A 15,000-nucleotide genomic window follows, 5' to 3' on the forward strand; every position below is an offset into this window, starting at 1 on the left:
GTGTCGGTTGGTGTGCACGGTGCGCGGCGGTGGCCCAGCTTGTTAGCGGCGCGAGGTCCGGGCTCTTTGTAATCTCTTTGTTTACGCGGTGCTAAAAGGGCCCTGCAAGGCCATGAACTCCCCACGCTCTTGTCCTGCTGCGCCTCTCACCCCGAGCAAAACCTCACACCCCCCCACCCCCCCCCCCCACCCGCCACCCTGGACGACACTCTCCTCCCACCTCCCATCATCTCACAGCCCCCCTCCCAACACCTCACAGCCTCCCCCCCCCCCCCTCCCCGCCTCTCACCTCTTCCGGCTTAGCCTGTGCTATGATGTCGATCATGGGAGCGTTGATATGAGGACGAGGCTGCTGTGGACTTGCTACAGCTCTGTAGACCTGTTGCATGTATGTGCTTCATGCGTGGTTTTTTTTCTACACCCGTAGACTCCTCTCTTTTATGTTGGATTACAGTTCCATAAGGTTTTCCCCTGTCATAAATAGTTATGTTTATTAAATCACGATAATCCTCCTCGTCTTCACATTACCACAACATTTCATTCATTAGTTAAATATTTTTGTTTTTCAAAGTAGAGACGAGAACACACACACACACACACACACCCGCAGTTATCAAACAAAACAGTCACATATATACCGCAAAATATTTGATCCCATGTATACGATATATAGACTTTGACCATTCCAAATGTCCAAGTGTCTCTTCTAGCACCATCTAACTGAACCTTACCTGACTTCTCCGTCCCCTCATCTCGATTCACACTAATTCCTCTTTGGTGTGCCCTCGCTCTCTCTCTCGTTCTCTCACTCTCTCTCTCCTTCACCTCTAACCTCTCTCACACGGAGCTGCTTTGAACTCGTCCACAACATGCTGTGTGTCTGGGCCTGGCAGGATGTTTCGTGGTGTTTGGTAAAGTCTATGGGAATGGATCATCACAGTGTGCTAGTGTTTTGGTTTAACAGATGGCACACAATCGCTTGTTCAAATGGTCGCCCTTTTGGCCCGGTGTGGATAGCGTTCTGGTCGGTGTTGTGGGTATTTGTGTTCCACGTGTGTGTGTGTGTGTGTGTGTGTGTGTGTGTGTGTGTGTGTGTGTGTGTGTGTGTGTGCGTGCGCGTGTGCGTGCGCGTGTCTGTGTGTCGGTCTTTGCAGGTGTGGGGGTACAGGCCGTTTGCGGGTCAGGTTTCTAACTGTGGCGTCAGCTCAATCTGTCTTCTTCTTTTTCTTTTATTCTCTATTCCCATATTCTGTTGTATTCCTTTCCTCCTTCTTTTTCCTCTTTTCTTTTTGTTATTCTATAAGTCCATCTTTTTCTCTCGTGCTTTCTTTGACTCCATTTTTATTGATATATGGTAGATCCTTCTTACTTTATTTGTCACCTTTAATGATCACAAATTCAATTATGGCATTTCACCGAATTACTTATCTGAAAGAGGCAAGCAACATCTGGAAAACATTCATATTTCACAATTTTTCATTCATAAATTGTGGACAATGGCAGTTCTGTTGCGTTTTGTGTTCATCTTAATGTGTTTTGTGATGTATGCCATACTTTACCTTTGGATATTTTTGTGCATGTGTGCTAGTGTGCTAGTGTGTGCGTTTGTGTTGTTGTTGTGGTTGCTATCCACCATTAAGTCTGTCGCTACACCGACTGCTGATGTCACTTCATATAATTTATTGTGTGAGCTCTGAATTGCTACATTTACATATGTAGATTGGGCTACAGGTATGCTAAATACAATCGAACTGCCCCTCCCTCTACTTCTCCCCATGGAAGATTTACCGGTGGGCGCATTCTTACAGACAAACAATGGCACTGGTTATTTGCTAAACTGCTGCTGATCATAGTCAAAATAGTCACCGTTTCTAAGTGGAGAAGTAGCTGAGCCCCCGTCTTGTGTGTCCCTCTCTCTCTTTTCCTTTCTTTCCCTCCCCCGTCTCTCTGTCTCCCTGCCTCTCTCGCTCCTAGCTCCCACTGAGCAGGTGGCCCTATCTGTGACTCCTCTCTCGGCTATTCGACGCAACCTTCTCAACACATTTTTCACATTCCGCCCTTTTGTCCAATCCGAGAAAAAAAATAAAAACTTTTTTTAAAGGCACCCAGTGCAACTTTATGTAAACATTCAATGAAAAATAAACATTCCATTTCTAGTCTTTTTTACACGTAGTAAGTTTCAATAACTCCATACCATTACATATCGACATTCAAGGAGCAAAGATGAGACGTCGTTGTGTGGTGAGAACTGATAGAAAATCGTAAACAACAACAATCGCCGGTGGGGAGAAGCCATTTTTCCATTGACTGGAAGCCTGCTTTATTTATTGTAGGTTACAAAAAATAAAGAAAATGGCGGCATTGTTGTTGTTATCGATTTTCTATCAGTTCTCACCACACAACGACGTCTCATCTTTGCTGCTTGAATGTCGGTATGTAATGGTATGGAGTTATTGAAACTTACTACGTGTAAAAAAGACTAGAAATTGAATGTTTATTTTCAAGCCTCGAAAGTTGCACTGGGTGCCTTTAACGTGTATCTGGCGTATTCTTTCTTCAGACCACAGAGAAACTAGTATTTTTTTGCTTCGTACACTTCTATGGTCGAGTTCTACATAATGCACTGGTTAGCGTGGACAAATTTCAGACTTCAACTTTTCCACTTTTACTGTAACTAATAAATCACAGCAAAGTGCTGCAACAAGATATCCCATATCAATGAGAAAAACCTTGGTAAACTGCAGTTATACGCCAAATAGCTTAAGGCCATGCTAAACATTTTTCAAAGCACCGAGTTATTTATGATTTTTTAATTACATTTCAGCTATTCATTTTTTCCCGTGCCACCTTTCCCTCACCACACCTATCCATGTAAATGATTTTATAGTGGCCGTAAAGCCACACACTCAGTTGATTCACAATGTGTGGAACGAGCTGTAAAATTCATTCCCAATCTATCATTAGGCGTTCATTAACTTTAAAGAGCTTCAAGCCTAGGAGGAGTGTGTGTGTGTGTATGTGTGTGTGTGTGTGTGTGTGTGTGTGTGTGTGTGTGTGTGTCGGATGGCTGCCGTGTGTGTTTGTCAAGTGGGGTTGGCGGCAAAGAAAGAAAGGATGAAGGAAGAAAGAGAGAAACAACGAGTAATACAACTCCCTTTAATGAGAGCATTTGTTTATGTCTGTAACAATAAGTGGCCGGATGTTTTCATCCCTGTGACGAGGTTCTCTTGAGCATGAGGATGGTTTTAACGGGTCATACAGCATGGCACTCTCTCTGTCCTCTGGCCCTCTCTCTGTCCTACAGCCCTCTCTCTGGCCCCGTACATATCTCCCTCTTGGCCTCTCTCGTCCTTCTTACAGCCTTCTCTCTGGTCCTCTCTCTGCCCTTCCTACAGCTCTCCCTCTGGGCCTGTCTCATCCTTGTTACGACCCTCTCTCTGCCCTCCTACAGCCCACTCTCTTCCCTCATACAGCTCTCCCTCTTGGGCCTTTCTGGTCCTTCTTACGGCCATCTCTCTGGTCCTCTCTCTGCCCTCCTACAGCCCTCTCCCCGCCCTCCTACAGCCCTCCCTCTATCCCTCTCTCAGCCTCCCTACGGCCCTCTCTCTGCCCTCCTGCAATGCTCAGCATGGGTCTCCCTTAAGGCTCTGGGCTGACTAGAACCATGCTGAGCTAGCAATAGGGAGAACCATTCTGCCACTGTCTAATTTGCTTTCCATGTTCACCCAGGCTCAATTATGAACAAACACACACCAATACAATACTGACACATTCACAACCCTACACTTGTATAAACACATGCACGTGAGCCACGTGCATGACTCGCCAAGACTGGGTTTGTCCTTTGGAGTACCACAAAGCATTTGCACATGTGCACAAACAGTATAATTCCTGTGTAGACAACACTTCCCACAATTGCCACATAAACACGCTTTTACTGTATTACTTTCTCTCTATTTATCTTCCTTTGACTCTCTCTCTCTCTCTCGCTCCCTCTCTCTTTCTCTCTCTCTCTCTCTCTCTCTCTCTCTCTCTCTCTCTCTCTCGCTCGCTCTGACTCTCTCTCTCTCTCTCTCACTCCCTCCCTCTCTCTCTCTCTCTCTCTCTCTCTCTCTCTCTCTCTCTCTCCCTCTCGCTCGCTCGCTCTCTCTCTCTCTCTCTCTCTCTCTCTCTCTCTCTCTCTCTCCCTCCCTGGCTCTCTTTCATGCTCTCTCTCTCGACAGGCCACTCTGGCAGAAAAGGATAGCTATGTAAAAGCTCCAGTGAATAGGAGTGAATGGGTGGGTTTAAGGCAGATTATGTTAAACTGCCTGTTTGTCTAAAACTGATTCGAGGTGAATGGTTGGGGATTAGCAGATGCGCCGCTGTGCGTCTGAGGTGTTTCCTTAAAACCCAGCAAATCCCGGCGGCATTTACTGTCAGTTGCACACCTCCACATACGAGATAAGCGCTTGTTAAAGCGCACCGGCAACGGCGGTGTCGGAGTCAACCGCGGCCCTGACATTGAACGTCCTGCTGCCATGACAACTGTGAGAGCATGTTGGGTTCCAACGCAACAATCAGTTGTTAATGAGTATTAACGGGACATAGTTAATTACTCATTCAGTCATTAATGGTGCCAGCAGCAGCAGTACAGAGAAATTGGTCAGAGGGATCCCTGAGCAAAATGCCTGTGCCCTCGCCGCACCTTAATGACATCTTATGACCTTCTGCATCTCAGATGGTCACATGAAAGCGTCTGCTGAGTGACTAAGATGCAAATAGTACCCATTGATATTGAAACACGCGGGCAAAACATCCCATGCCTTAGTTTCAGCATCAATTCCTTTCTGAGTTCACCGTCCCTCTTTCCCTTTCCCTCCTCCATCTCTCTCTCCCTCCTCTGGCTTTCATGCATAAGATGTTTCTTCTCATCCTTCACAGGCAACAATGTCTGCCAGCTGGCCCTCACAAGACCAGCATGAGGGCAACTCTTTGCAACATAAGAAGGGGTGTTTGTGTGGGTGTGTATTTGTGTGACAGAGAGAGAGTGAGATATAGTGTGTGCGTGTGTGTGTGTGTGTGTTTGTGTTTGTGTGCGTTAACGTGTGTGTGTGTGTGTGTGTGTGCGTGTGTGTGTGTGTGTGTGCGTGTGTGTGTGCGTATGTGCGTGTGTTTCTGTGTGCTGCCACTGTCTGTTTACCCTCAAGTAGTTTGAAGTAAACCAAATAAAAATAAATGATTTCTCATCTGTTTTTTCTAAAAAAATCACAGGCACACAAAAACACAAAGACACACTACCTCTCTCTCTCTCTCTCTCTCTCTCTCTCTCTCTCTCTCTCTCTCTCTCTCTCTCTCTCTCTCTCTCTCTCTCTCTCTCTCTCTCTCTCTCTCTCTCTCTCTCTCTCTCTCTCTCTCTCTCTCTCTCTCTCTCTCTCTCTCTCTCTCTCTCTCTCTCTCTCTCTCTCTCTCTCTCTCTCTCTCTCTCTCTCCCCACACACACACACACACACACACACACACACACACTCACACTCAGACACCCATTCAGTTTCACAGCTAGCATGGATTGGGGGCAAACGCTGTCACAGTTTTCAAAAGGCTTCCCGTGGTCGGACATGCTTGAAATGGCATTCTGGTTCACTGGAGGAGGTGGAGGAGGAGGAGGAGGAGGGGTGGTGTCAGAGCTCTGTCGAGGGGCAGGAATGATAGGCGAAGAAACTAAAGCAGGGGAAGGGGTGGTGTAGTGTGGATTATTATTAAGGATGAGAAACAGAAGAAGAAAGAAGGGGGCAAAAGAGAACAACATGAAAGGGGAGAAGAGGTATGGAGGCAGGGGAGGTGCAGGCGATACGGAAGAGTGGAGAGGAGACACAGAGAGAGAGAGGGAGAGAGGGGGAGAGAGGGAGGGGGAGAGAGAGAGGGGGAGAGAGAGAGGGGGAGAGAGGGGGAAAGGGAGGGGGAGAGAGGGAGGGGGAGAGAGAGAGGGAGAGAGGGGGAGAGAGAGAGAGAGAGAGAGAGAGAGAGAGAGAGAGAGAGAGAGAGAGAGAGAGAGAGAGAGAGAGAGAGAGAGAGAGAGAGAGAGACAGAGAGAGAGAGAGACAGAGAGAGAGAGAGGGGGAGAGAGGGGGAGAGAGAGGGAGAGAGAGGGAGAGAGAGAGAGAGAGAGAGAGAGAGGGCAGTGCCGGGCCAGGCTTGTTTATTTGTCAAGTGATTTTTTTCCTGTCATCGAAGGGGCCAGGGCGGCCATTGTCAGTCTCTAATGAACAATGTGACCAAAGTGTGAGAAACAGGAGATGGCTACAAACAGAGCAGCGGAGGCTTCTAAAGATACGGACCGCTGTGTGGTAGAAAAAAAAACCCAGCCTGGGCTTTAACACGACATGAATCAACACAATCTCGACTGCACAAAGGGTGTCAGGATCCCAAAGGAAACCTTTTGGGGCAGAGACCACACCACGGGCCTTCTGAGTTGTCTCCTGGAATCTAATGCACTGAATACATTAGTTTGGAACTCAAATATTGACAATATGTTCGGAAATTCAGTTTGCTTAAATGTGTTCAACAACCCACAAAACACTCACGTGCGCACACACACACACACACACACCCACACACACACGCACACGCACATGCACATGCACACGCACACACACACACACAGGCAGGGGGATAAAGGAAATGGCCTATTAGAAGGAGTGGCAGCACCCTTATTTATTAGCGGGGAAAAAACGCCCAAGGCTAGAGTGATGTCATGTCTCCCACAGTGTTCTTCACTGTGTCTTTATCTCTGCAATCTGATTGGTCAACTGTGTCCATCACACAGGTGGAGAGGCAGAACAGAATGAGAAGCATTAACAGCTGTGTTTGTTTTAAACCTATTTACCATGATGTCAAAATGAAAACCATTATCGCATGTGTTCAAATGAAAAAACACCTGAGGACTTATAAAGTAACTTCAGTGAGCAATTTTGGTGTTTTAAGCTGTAACTTGGCCTCATACTGTGTTTTACGTTTTTCTCTTTGGTCATATCAACCACCATGTTTTTTGAGCTTCTCTTCAGTTCAATTGTGCGTCTTTCCTTCTCTCAGGGGTCCAAGCTGATTGCCCGTTTACGCGTTTTGCAGTTTCACTCCATTAAAAGGATAAAAGGATGTGAAACAAAAATCTAGAAATCATTAAACAGACCCCGTTATAGCACAAAACCATTATAACGTGTGTGTGCAACATCCTATAGTTGTTCACGTTATCACATGCAACATTTCGAATGTATCTCCCTTGTGTTATGACTATTTAATGTTTATTTATTTGGTTGCATTCATTGCTTCACTGGTTTTCATCAGCAGAGCCCTGCTATTCCTTCCACTGTCACCGAGAATGTAAATTAAATTGAGACTGGATACTGTTAAGCCACAGCAGGCCTACACACACACACACACACACACGCACACACACACACGCACACACACACACACACACACACACACACACACACACACACACACACACACACACACACACACACACACACACACACACACACACACACACACACACACACACTGTTGAGCTACTGCAGACACACACACACACTCAATAGATAGATAGATGTTGCTGCTTGTTTTGAAGATCTCCCTGGTCTTCAGATCCCAGCCCAGCCAGACCCTGATGTTTCTCCCTGCCCCCGACTTCTGTGTCTGTATGTGTGTGCGTGTGTGTGTGTGTGTGTGTGTGTGGGGAGGGGGGGGGGGGGGTTGTGTGTGTGTGTGTGTGTGTGTGTGTGTGTGTGTGTGTGTGTACTATCCCCTACTACTCCCTACAAGTGAGGTAATTCCCACTCTTTGCTGTGTCCCCCTCCCTCCCTCCCTCTCTTTCCCTCTCTCTATCTACCTCCCTCTCTCCCTCCCCCCTCTCTCCCCCTCCCCCGGCTCCCTCCCTCCCTCTCTCTCTCTCTCCCTTGCAGCTGGGCAGCTACTGTCAGACTGCGTGGAGGACCGCAACTACCGCAACTACTATTACTACCGCTCGGCTGTCTGGACAGGAGCTTGAACGCCCTGTCCTTCTCGCTCTCCCTCCCTCTCTCTCTCTCTCTCTCTCTCTCTCTCTCTCTCTCTCTCTCTCTCTCTCTCACTCTGGCTGAGACACACACACGTGCACGCACACGGTGAGCGTCGGTGTGTGTGTGTGTGTGTGTGTGTGTGTGAGAGTGGTGGAGCCTGCTGTGTGTGCTGCAGACTAAAGAGTTGGGAGAAGAGCGGACCAGAGCCAGTCACTACCATGCTAGAGCAGGGAGAAGGGCTGCTCTCTGCCCTGGCGCCCCTGCGTCTCTGCAGCCCCGTTCGCCCTCTACTGCTCCTGGGTCTGGTGCTCTGGCTCAGCGCGCTAACGGTTAACGGTGAGTCCTCCCTTCTCTTCCTTTTATTCAGCTTCTTTCACTTTTTCTCCTTCGGCTTGACAGCGTCTGCTGTTTCTCGCTACAACAGTGTGGGTCAAGTTTGCCTTTCCGAACACTTGCTGCGTATCTAGAGTCTTGCGGAGACCTTTGGTTTGGGGGGAAAAAGGGTGGTGGTGTTAACTAAAATATTCACACTTACTCTTCTGCAATGAGTCTTTGGACAAATTATTATTATCTGTGTTAGCCCCTGCTGTGCTGCTGCCCGGCTCTAAGCAACAGTCGCGGAGTCCCTGTGTTTTCATTCGGTTCTATCAGTTCACAATGGCCAGTCACTGCTGCCCGGCTGTTATATACAAGATTACAAAATAAATGTTGAATTCACCCGAAGGAAACGCGTGCGTTGAATAATAGTAAACATTTTGAAATTGAGGGTGTTTTGGGCTTTAGATGAGATGCCTCTCTATTGTGTTGTTTAAAGCATTGCGGTTGAATTGTATTTTCAAATGAACGCTTCATTTGACAGCAGCATCTTACATGCAAACCTCTAACCTTCAGAAAAGAGCCTTTTTGGAATTTGACCAATTGATGGTCTTCGTGATCTAATTTGTTTTTATTTGAATGAGTTAAGCGTCAAGCTCAGAGCATTTCATAAGAGCGGTCTTTGAGAGTTTTATTGCTTGACCCTGAGTCCCCTTCAGCTCTTCTGCCCTAGGTAGATCCGCTGACGCTACAGAGCTGGCATCAGTCTAGCACGGCTCTCGGTTTTTTCCCGTTTTTTTTTGTTTGCTTCTTCCTGCGTGCGGCTCATCTTTCCGGACACATACTGTCTATTATCTCCTCCACCGTGGTAACTCATAATATTGGACCAATTGATATCCCTTCTGAGAAACCTCACTTGAGAAATCATCCCTCATGAAAAATCCTGGCTGTCGTTCCCAATTCAGAACTTCACTTATTCACTGATGGATTATCAACATGCGCTTCACTCTCGGGCCGGCGAGATATTTAAGAGGCGGTTTGGAGAGGAGGAGGAGGAGGAGGAGGAGGAGGAGGAGGAGGAGGAGGAGGAGGAGGAGGAGGAGGAGGAGGAGGTGGGATGTCAGGGACGGCCGTTGTTGTTTTAACACCCTGGAGACACTTTGTCCCGGACCATGTTTGGTATCTGGAGTGTGGCGGTCGGGGGGGTCCGGGGAGAGAGCGGGTCACGATCAACACTCGTTGTGGCCACTACTTCACCGCTGCACACACACACACACACACACACACACACACACACACACACACACACACACACACACACACACACACACACACACACACACAGACACACAGACACACACACACATACACAGACACGCACACAGACACGCACACACACACACACACACACACACACACACACATACACAGACACGCACACAGACACGCACACACACACACACACACACACACACACACACAAACACACACACACACACACACACACAGACACACACACACACACACACACATACACAGACACGCACACAGACACAAACACACACACACACACACACACACACACACACACACACACACACACACACACACACACACACACACACACACACACACACAGACACACACACACACCCCCCAGCCACTCCTACGCCCCACCTGGTGCGGAGTGGTGCGTCAATGCTGGCAAGGTCACAGAGACTTTTGTTTTGCACACGTGACGGTTTGGAAGTTGTTTAGTGATATTGATGGGCTGCAGCTTGCTCCTTTCATCACGTTTTCGAGCCTTATTTGGTGCCGGACCCCCAATATACTTGGGTACCTCATGTGGCTTAGAATGGGGGGGGGGGGGGGGGGGGGAATGGGAGGAAAGCTCCTCGTGTTGTATATTATCTTCGGTTGTGTTGTCAAATCACGGCGACGATGGCGTTTTAACCTACGAGTCTATACGTCGGCCTGGCCCCGGCCAGAGGGGGTACGCAACAAACACCCCACTCTCCCGCCGTATCCACTGCGCTCTGTTGGTGTCACACACTCTCGGAGTGGTGCCGTGACCCCCCCCCTGATTCTGTGTGACCCTCTCTTCCCCTCGTCCATCTTTCCGCTTTCCATTGTCGGCGGTGGAGGCGGTCTCTCCGACGCAGAGGGACCCCCTGTCCCTTTCGGCCCCTTTGTTTCGGATCCCCCGGCTCCCCTCGGTGGAGGGATCTTTTCTTTGGCCTTTTTGTGATCTGTTCCTATCTCAAGGCCCAGTTTTTTTCCGATGAGCTCATGTTTGTTTGTGATCGCTCACTTGTAAAGTTGCCTTGGAGGAGTTAGTTTTATGATTTATGCATGAACCTTTAGGCTCGGTAGAAACAGATGAAGGGGATCTGCAGGGCGCCTGCCAATAACAACACACCTGGATATTGGAGGGGGATGTTCCCTGGTCGGCTCTCTAATTTTTAGATAGCAATAAATCACCAGCACCGGTCTATCTCTTCACTTTTGTGTGTGTGTGTGTGTGTGTTTATGTGTGTGTGTGTGTGTGTGTGTGTGTGTGTGTGTGTGTGTGTGTGTGTGTGTGTTTATGTGTGTGTGTTTGTGTGTGTTTGTGTGTGCTTGTAATTCTCTAAGCAACATTCATTTGTCTTTCTTTCATCTTTTTTGATTAGTCTATTGTGTGAAATTATACCCAAATAAGAAATACATTTTGATTTTAATTGTATACAGGCTCTTAACTTATCTTCATCAAACCATTGAATCAATAGATCCCCTATGTTATCCACAAACTGAGGCTCCCTTGAATTTTGGTGACGACAGTCACTATAACCTTATTGCTCCACCTACAGGTGAATTAATAATAATTCACCCAGTGTGAATCTAACTTCCTAATTTCCTTCATAAATTTTCAAATAGATTTGTGGTTTTGTTATTATTTTGCATTTTCTTAGCCTCGTATTGTTATTCCATATCTAGCTACTAATAGCCTTCTTCTAGTATCAAAAACAACAAAGATGTGGAATTGAAGACAACCTTTAGAAAAATTCGAGAAAAAGTATTACTCCTGTAGCCTTGGGATGGCGTCTAACATTACCAAATGGTTTGAATCAAATTTGAAAATTGTTTTATTTTATTTTTTGGCCTTGGGCTGGTTAGCAACAGGCCCATTCATTGGTTGACACACTGATGATTGATTGGACCAGCAAGCGCCTCATTCATTGGCTGACACAAGAGATGATTGATTATCTTGGAAAAGCAAGTGCACCGTGATTCATTGAGTAAATATTTGGTTTCTGAAATACTGTATGGACATATGAGGAGAGTGAATCGAGTGAGCAGGGTGGCTATCGCTTCCCAGTGCAGTGTGTATTTGTGTTTGAATTAGTTGTCCATCTCTTGCCTCTTTCCCCTGTTCCTCTCTCTGTCAGTTTCTCTGTTGAGATGTTGCCTCTCACGAATACCTGGGGTAGCGTGAAAGAGCGTCTAGACTGGATAAGCTAATGTTTCCTGGAACTCCAGGCCATAGGTAGAGTGGAGTCATTGTGGGTCTTAGATGGCCACAGTGTTGTGACTACACAGGGCTCTCAGTTTGCCCCACAGCTTGTCTGGGCTATTATTCCTATAGGGAAGAAGTTAACGGAAGTGTGTCCTTCCAAGTGTCTGTTTGTCTGTGTGTCCATATGTGTGGGTGTGTGTATGTGTGTGTGTGTGTGTGTGTGTGTGTGTGTGTGTGTCTCAACGAAACTCAAGGCATGTGCACACACACACGCGCATGCACGCACGCATGCACACACGTACTGACAAACACACACACACACACACACACACACACACACACACACACACACACACACACACACACACACACACACACACACACACACACACACACACACACACACACACACACACACACACACACTTTTGGAAGCACACACATCCTCTGTGCCCTTCCACCTACGCGAGACTGCAGCCTTCACGGTGAGTTCTGGGAAGAGAGCAGTGAACATGATAGCTTACATTTCATTGTCCTTGGTGGAAATAAGCACGGCCATATCGCCTTTCACAGTCAAAGCACTGCCAGTTGCTCTGCCTATGTCATTGCCCGCTAATGAGGCCTTGTTTCTCTTTTCCCCCACGTTTTTTGTTTTCCCCTCCACTATCCCCTTGCCTGATGTAGTTTAGAATAAAACACCTGCTCTTTGGATCGTTTTTGTTCACCCATGTTTTCTTTCCTCTCCGGGTCGGCTCCAAGGTTGCAGGCTGCTGTCTGACCCGGCCCGTCCTCTGCTCTGTCTGTCCGGTCTTTTCATGGCTCCCATGATTCACCAGCGCTCTATGCTGTTTTGGCTTCCCCGTCCTGGTTTGAAATGTCAAACGATTCAGAGCGTAGACATTACTCACTCGTCGCCCATGTACATGTCGTGGCTGGTGGTCTGTTTTTTTTCTGACAAACTGGGTTATCACAACTGTTTGACTTTAATGGCACGGCCGATGTTTAACTGATCCTGGTGTTTGATATGTTAGGGGGTTTGGTTTGAGAGATGACACAGCGAAAAGGCGTAGCTTTCTCTGGATCCATTTACTCAAATTATTCTCATATGGATAAGGAGGTAAAGACTTAAAATTGCGAAAAATATTTATCGTGACTATCCTTTGAAAGCTTTCAGTGCTCAAAGTCGGTAACCCTTTAAAACACCCAATACGAAAAGAGTTGATTCGAAATAAAGATAAAATAACTTTTCCATATTGTGAGGGATCAGAAACAAGAGGTTTGATGTTGAATGAAGGTGGAAGGTGGAAGGTTAGGGGAAGTGTGGGGAGTTTAGGAAGCACAAGGTCTCACATCCTGTAACGGATCCAGATCCAGTAACTTGCACCCCAGTAAGATTAGCGCCCTGGCTCCCACTTCTGAAGACACAGCTGGCCAGAGGAGGACCTGGCTCTGTGCGTGTGTGTGTGTCTGTTTGTGTGTGTGTGTGTGTGTGTGTGTGTGTGTGTGTGTGTGTGTGTGTGTGTGTGTGTGTGTGTGTGTGTGTGTGTGTGTGTGTGTGCGTATGCGTGTTTGTGTGTGCGTGTGCGTGTGTGTGTGTGTAAAATACAATCTTAATCTAATATATTATAACATAAATCTCCATGTACCCTCATTAAATATTAATCAACGCAGAAATCTATTCTAAAAACTTTACGAAATCCTTTCTTGATGTCATTGGACTTATTTCATGATGATTTTGTGTTTATTTTTTAGAATCTGTAAAGCCTTCACATCAGACTGTTGCTTTGTGGCACGCCCCCAACCACACGGAGGTCCCAGGCTTGAAGCCAGTTCGCATTAGAAAGCACCTTCTCTACTTGTTCGCCTGAGTTTTTTCACAACAATATGCCGGCCAGCCCCTGCTCCACATGGTGTACTGGCCAGTGCTTCTCAGCAGGTGCATTCTGAAAGCCATGCATTCTCACGTGTCTATCAAACACCGGTTCATTTCGTACATTTCTGATACAACAGTTGTGTGTTGGTTAGTGTCTTAACGTGTGGGTGGTGTGTGGGATGCCATGACAGTCTGGGGCATATCGCAGAGCAACACAACAAGTGATACGAAACAATCCAGTGACGGATAGCTAACAGGTGAGGCGGAGGGAGCTAAGCTGGCTGCCGCAGCTTTAGTGCGCTGGGAATATAGAGGCTTAGGTTTTTCCATAAACTCTCACTACCTCCATAATCCTCCACCCTGCACTCCCACACACACAGCCCCACCTGCTCCAAGCTTTTCTTTTTCTCTTTTCTTTTTGGGATGTGGATTGGTGGGAGCGGTGTGTGTGTGGGGGTCTCACCCGTAACATGTACATGCGCCGAAAAATGTGGCTCTTTTAGCCCCCAGTTCGCAGTGCAAAAAAAAAAAAAAAACTCTAAATGCGGGCTCATTAAAACATGCTGGCCCTCTTGTTGTGCGAGGGTTCAAACGATGACTACCCTGACCCATTTGTGTCCTCCCGACACATTGTTAGATAAACAGCGCATGATGCCAGCAGGAGAATAGCAGCGGCCGTGGTCTGTCCTGTTGGCAGACAGAAGGGGAGGGGAGGACAGGATATGGGGAGAGGGGAGAGAGAAGGAGTGCAGATGAGAGGGCGGGGAGAGCTGAGGGGAGAGGAGAGAAGAGCAGATGAAATGAAAGGAGAGGAGAAAAGAGGAGAAGTAAAGGACAGAATATAAGAGTGGAAGAGAGGGTTATTAGCTGAAGCAAATATGAGGCAAGGCAAAACAATGTCCTCATCTTCTTTCTCAGCCCAGGAAGGTGCTAAGATTCACCTCTTATAAACGGAGACAGTGGAGAATAAATCAATGTGTTTCTATTTTTTGTGGTCATTTGTCCATGTCAGGGATATTCAATTAAAACCTACAGCCGTCCGTGTAATGGAGACACTGACCATACCCTGAGATAGATGTCTAATGTGAGGCTGTGTGCACACGTTTAAAGGTGTGTGCGTGTGCGTGTGTGTGTGTGTGTGTTTGTGTGTGTGTGTGTGTGTGTGTGTGTGTGTGTGTGTGTGTGTGTGTGTGTGTGTGTGTGTGTGTGTGTGTGTGTGTGTGTGTGTGTGTGTGTGTGTTTTGCAGGCAGACAGTGTGTTTGTCCAGCAAGATAGA

General features: G+C 47.2%; 1 protein-coding gene across 3 annotated transcripts in view; it reads left to right on the forward strand.

The window, feature by feature from the left end:
- bmpr1ba (bone morphogenetic protein receptor, type IBa) overlaps positions 1-15,000 on the forward strand; it is a 63,369-nt gene that overhangs the window by 29,242 nt on the left and 19,127 nt on the right. For 2 of the 3 annotated variants that reach the window (XM_030357911.1, XM_030357910.1), the window contains exon 3: positions 7,944-8,375. The exons of the other annotated variant lie outside the window; for it this stretch is intronic. In XM_030357911.1, coding sequence (XP_030213771.1) covers positions 8,258-8,375 — 118 coding nt within the window. In that variant the 5' untranslated portion in view covers positions 7,944-8,257. The remainder of the gene's footprint in view (positions 1-7,943; positions 8,376-15,000) is intronic. 3 annotated transcript variants of the gene reach the window in all.

Source organism: Gadus morhua, chromosome 6, assembly GCF_902167405.1.
Source record: "Gadus morhua chromosome 6, gadMor3.0, whole genome shotgun sequence".
Classification (NCBI taxonomy): Eukaryota; Metazoa; Chordata; class Actinopteri; order Gadiformes; family Gadidae; genus Gadus; species Gadus morhua.